Source organism: Oncorhynchus kisutch, linkage group LG16 (assembly GCF_002021735.2).
Source record: "Oncorhynchus kisutch isolate 150728-3 linkage group LG16, Okis_V2, whole genome shotgun sequence".
NCBI classification, from domain to species: Eukaryota; Metazoa; Chordata; class Actinopteri; order Salmoniformes; family Salmonidae; genus Oncorhynchus; species Oncorhynchus kisutch.
Window position 1 is genome coordinate 15,221,328 of NC_034189.2, and position 6,168 is coordinate 15,227,495.

Genomic DNA, 6,168 nt, shown 5'->3' on the forward strand with positions numbered 1-6,168 from the left:
GTTTCCTCTCACCTTTTTGTCAGACCACTCCCTCTCCACAGGGACAGTATAGTGGGCTCTGTGGTCTGTCTCGGTGCACAGCACACACACACACACACACACACACACACACACACACCTGGTCCTTCTTACAGAAGAGCTCCAGGAGCCTCTCATGCTTCGGACACATTCTATCTTCCAGGTTAGCCACAGGCTCAATCAGCTTGTGCTTAGTGAAGCGGGTGTTGTGGTTCTTCATGTGTTCCTCGCAGTACAAGGTCAGACACACCTACGAATAATTCATAATAATTATCCAAATAAATTATTACAATTGTTATGCACGTTTCAAAACAAACATCAACTTGAATAATTTTCATCAAAATATAACAGACAAGAAATGTATAAATTATATATTATCCCAAACACAACAAACAAATCTAATAAGAATCATATATCACCAGGCAGGACTTGACAGCCTTCATGCGATCACCCATGCAGACATCACAAGAAACCTTGCCCCAGGGAGTGTGGGGTGGAGAGGGCAGAGCAAGGGCTGGTGGTGCCTTAGGCTTTTCCTCTGGTTTTGAATCCATTAATTTCTCTGGTTCCTGGCTGGTCGTTCACTGCAGCTGTAGCTTCGGTATCTTTTGATTCAGCCTCGGCTCCTGAAGAAGTTTCTGCTGCTTTTGAACCAGATCCTGCTGTTCATTCTCAGTTTCCTGCTCCATCTTTTTCTCCTCCTGCTCCTTTCCTCCATCTTCTTTTGTAGCTCACGTTCCTCTTTCAGCTCCTGCTGTTGGAGACGCTCTGCATTAATAACCCTGATGTCCTTGAATTGCTCTGCAATCTCCCTCAGGACGGTGTTGATGCTAATGTCGGGCCTCTTGAAGGTCTTCTTGCACATGGGGCATTGGAACAGGGCGGTGGTCTTCCAGTAGTCTAGGATGCAGCAGCGGCAGAAGTTGTGTCCACAGGGGATGGAGACAGGGTTGGTGAACACGTCCAGACAGATGGAACAATGGACCTGCTCCTCCGCCAGATGTCCATTATTTCCTGCAAGGTAAGCCACTGCTGGCAAAGAACACCATGCACTGTCACACTTTACATTGCAGTGTTCTGTGACACTATTGACATTGGGAACGTTGTCCAACCTGTGATATCTGACCTGTGAGATGCAGGCCATAAAGCAGGCAGTAACATCAGGTGTATTTTAAAACAAAAAGGTCTCCATGAAGTATGGATGGATGTTAATATAGTCTCCAAAATCTATTTCTCAAACCAGGATATTGAATATTAATTTCTAGTGCTTATTGAAGAATTACTATTATAACACTAACAACAAATGTGGTCCTCGCCACTTCTGATGACGAGCCAAGCGAGATCTGTTGATAAGCGTGTGGGCATTCATTACTTGAATTATCCCCCATGTTAAATAGACTAGGCAAGAGTTATTTGATTTGGAAAGCAGGTTGTCAGCATGTTAAAACCCACCTGCTTTGGAATTTGGGCAACAAGCATTTATGAACACATGGCCTACGTTCCAAATGGAACCATAATACCCTATGCAGTGCACTACTTTTGACTAGTGCCCACCTGGCTCTGGTCAAAAGTAGTGCACTATAAAGGGAATATGGTGCCATTTGGAATGCACCCCATGGATAGAAGGTTGGCTATTCATACATCTGCTCTGTCATAAACAACTTGGGTGCATCCGTATAAGCGCTTCTTTTTCCAGACGTGTGCACTTCTCTTCATGGATTTGAAAGATGACTGGTACCGGTATATTAAAGTGAAGTATAAGTGAATGAGTGTTAACTTCTGGAGGAAAAATAGACTGTTATAATAATATCCACAAAGAGACTTTCTGGATCTTGTCAAGCCATTTAATTCTCAGATAATTACAAAATGGTTTGTTTTCATATGCATCCTCCAATCCGCCTGTAGTACACAATCAAGATATTTCAACAGCTTAGTACAAAAGCAAAAAGCTGAGATCAAGCTTAAGTTGAAGCCTCACATTATCAACGATAATAAACTCTTTCCCATCGGTCCTGATGGAATACAAACACAATCAAAAATACATTATAGAATTCCCTATACCTTTAGTGTATTCTTGCTGAAGCAGTTAAGGTATAGAGAAAATGTGCAGAGAGAGAGACAGAGACAGAAAGAGCTAGACAGAGAAAAATAGAGATATGGGAACACTCACCAGAAGGCAGCTGCTGTAGAGAACCACTGTAGACTGCTCTGACCAACACTGACACACACGACACTAATGCCCCCAACAGCCCCACTCCCCAAAATATACCCCTCTCCCGCCGCCTCTTCATCAATTTATACTTCCACGACCACTGTGCAGAAAGGGGAACAAGATTAACCCTTTATTAGGCAATGTCTTTTACCATTCTTTGCCCACAGTCCTAGGTCACTTTTTAATTGATTAACATTTAGAAGATTCATACACTCAACACAAAAATTAGTAACACATAGAATAGACATACCGGAGTGGCAGGTAGCGTAGCAGGTAAGAGGGTTGGGCTAGTGTCCGAAAGCTGGTTTGAATCCCCGAGCCGACTTGGTGAACCATCTGTCAATGTGCCCTTGAGCAAGTTACTTAACTCTAATTGTTGGGTAAGAGCATCTGCTAAGTTACTCAAATGTGAACGTCAAATTGTAATACGCTATGGAGGTACATATGTGTTTTTTTGTCTAGAACAAAACATTTTTATTTTCAATTTTTTTAACAATTGTTCTGAAAGCAACTTTTTTCCGACATTTATGAAGTCATAGCAGAAACTTACAAAGAAGGACTGTGTGATGATGACATCTCAGGTAAGCAGCACTGGGCGTTCTTCCGTCCAACTTTTACATAGCTCCTAAGATTCTGTGTAGGTTCATAACATTCTCCTATATTACATACACCGTAGAATGATAAATCATAGGAGCAATTATTATTCTCAAGCTAACCAAAAGCATTTAGCTATGAATGCCTGTTCTCGCCATTTTCAATTGAATTAATCAAACTTTCTTTTATAGCAACTCATAAGCAGGCCATGTCCTATTTGTTTCATAGTCGATATGTAGTCATATTTCATGACAGTGTAACGGTTGGCTTTGTTTACAGAAGGATGAAAGGTCACGGTGTCTGTCAGGGAATGCTATTCTGATATGTCAGATGAAGATTTAGACCAGAACGTCAGAACTAGTAAGGCAAGGATGCCCCATGTGGGCTTTAGAATGGTCAAATAAGTCTGAGCAATGGGCCATCGTGTACAATGGCTAAGAGTCTTGGCAGAGTGTAGATGGTGCAGCTATCATTGCCAGCTTCGTTGCATTGCTCGGCAAAAATACTCTGTTCCTGCTCCCGTCTCATCCACATTGATACAAATCATAAATTGATAAGGTACTAAGATGTATGTTTTCAAAAAATCTAAGAAGTTATCTTTTTTATTCTTACTTATTCATAGACAAATGTTCAATGATGTATGAAATTGGAGAAGTTCCTCAACTGGTAATACATAAATAATGAAGCAGGTTAATCATTTCACTTTTAATTCCAATGCTTTTTTTCAAGATACCAGTTGTAAGTAGATTATTTTGTATACATATTACATATTTCCCATCACCTAATGAACAACCACAATACCAGTCTGGTGTTAAGCTTTGTGCTGTGTTGACGTATCCTGAATATGACATCTGCTGCTTTAGATTAAACAGTCATCTCAGTTATTGTTTTCATATCTACAAAAAAATTAAGAAAATAGCTTACTTTCAGAGCTGATCAAGGGGTCAAAAATGTAGATAATGCCAGATGTTCACTGTCGCAGAAACAGGCCGTGTTGCTGGCAAAAGTGTCCATAACCAGAGGTAATTAAACTTATTTTTCTCTCTGCCTGTCTTGTACATGGGAACCTGTCTCACATGCAGTTTGGAGGAATAAGGATACCTTTACCTGTCAAATTCTTTCCACCAGTTCTGTGTGGGATATGTGTTCCTACCTCATCTGTGGGCAGATCTGCAGCATTTCACAGAGAGTTGGAATAATCACCCTTTAAGTATAGAGGCGAACCTGACACCTCACCAGCTGTGGCATATCGGAATGCTCCAAACACCTGTGCACATTTGTTTTTGCCTTAACACTACACAGCTGATTCAAATGATCAAGTCATCAAGCTTCAAGTGGTATTTATGTCTAATAATGACACGTGTCTGTTTTTCAGCATAAAGTACTCTGTGGACACCAGGTGAGACACCACAGACAATCTCACTCTCCTTCACTTCATCCCTATCCCCCTTCTCCCTAAATCCTCTAGGTTATATCAGCAGTGTTGGTGAACCCCTCCCGCGTCTGAACTGGCTGACACAGAGGGCACAGCATGATCATAGGTGAGAGGTCACTTGTTCAGGTCAACAGGAAGTATTATTAAAGAGATGCTTTACATTGAAATACAGATAGAGATGTAGTAGTCCCAGAGTTAATGATTCAAGGTCAGTTTTGCATTTCACCACCTGATAATTATGACTGACAGTGTCAGAAAAAAAAACCAAGGCTTAATCATGCTCTCTCGTCTGCTGGTATGTTTTGATGTGAGAGAGGAATCCAGTCCTGTCATCGCCACCTCACCCGATCTTAAGATAACAAGCCTTGGACCCCCAGTTGGCCCAAAGGTTAGGAGACACTGCTAGAGACATTGTAATTGTGATGAACAGAGAATATTAGGGTAACACTGTAATCATAAGTTGTCATCTTCTGTTCTTACCTCTTTCCCTTCTACACCACTCATACATCTTCCTCATTTTATAATGCACACCATATGTGCATTGACGTACAGATTGAACTTGTAATATATTACAATTATCATGCATGTATTATTTATAACACCTGGATAATGAACTTCTTTCAATAAAGCATTTCACATTCTCCACTGGTTGAAGTTTAGCATCTCATTCGAATACTATCCTGCGTCCTCAGATTAATGCAGATGGAGTTAGATATGCATATGAATTACAAATCAGCTTCAAATCATGTTTCAAGTCTACCGCATAGTTACAATATGTAACCATTGATGTCCCAGGAGCGGTAAACATTGTTGAAGTGTATAATTGTAATACATACATGCCGACACGGCATCATTCAAAGAATGGAGTTTGATACACCTGGTATTGGATATGACTGAAAAATTATGTCTCAGATTAATACCTGAACCACCTTTGTTTACCAATGAGGAGTACATGATCAGTGGATATAATCAATGTACAGGCTACAATGTGGGTATCTCATGCGTGGTAATGATTTCAGTACATGTCTATAGGACTTGCATCCTTGGCACAATAAAGTTAGTCTATCAATAGGCTTCATTAATGCCATTCAGACTTGAAGCCTGATACAACAACTATGATAGCCGAGGTTCATAGAATGGTATGAATATTAGTTCAGAACCTAAGGTTTTAGGGTCCATAAACAGATCGGCTGCATACTGTAGCTAGCTACACATCCATAGGCATAGTTATTTTTATCCTCCACTACACAATTTGCAAGTAAATATTTAGCTATGTTACTTCAGCTGCATTGCACGGCAAGGCCATTCATTTAGCTGTAAATGCTTTAGCAAGCTAGATTCTTTACATTCACTGTTTCCCAAGATGACAAGCCTGGTTTGCTAGTTCTCAGGAGTTCCTAAAACATTAAATAACACCAGATAACTGACTAGCTAACATTTAGCCAGCTAGCCATCTTGATAAATAGCAATTTTTGCAAATAAACTTTAACAAAAAAAATATGCACAATCGTTTTTCTACATTAACTAACATTTTCCTCTCAGTTCTATATTTTTGCTTGACTCATGACGTTATAATTAATTACATTTGCTTCCACCTTAATGTTTTGTTAGCCATCTTTGCTGAAGAAAGTCACCAGGGACAGGTGGCTGACTTCAAACTCAATGGAACCACTTGATATGATTGATCATATAAACCTTGGGAGCCAAATTCATGAGTGCTCTAACTCCCCCTTGTGGTGGTCTGGAGCAATAAAGCCGTGATGCTGGTTACCTCTAAGTCCCCAACGGTGTAAGCTCACAAGGAACCACTAATACTGCCATGCAGTATTGAGGGAGAGAGTCTACCAGAACAAAGAGCTTCTCCTAATTCCCAAAATGGAGAACTAAATATTCTATTTTTGAGAATGTG

The 6,168-nt window shown here is 40.3% G+C and overlaps 1 protein-coding gene across 1 annotated transcript; it reads right to left on the minus strand.

The window, feature by feature from the left end:
• Positions 1-448: 448 nt before the first annotated feature.
• On the minus strand, positions 449-1,162 carry LOC116354064 (E3 ubiquitin-protein ligase TRIM31-like). The gene has a single exon (XM_031793084.1). The coding sequence runs from the start codon at positions 1,160-1,162 to the stop codon at positions 632-634; it is 531 nt and encodes a 176-aa protein (XP_031648944.1). The 3' UTR covers positions 449-631.
• Positions 1,163-6,168: the final 5,006 nt, after the last annotated feature.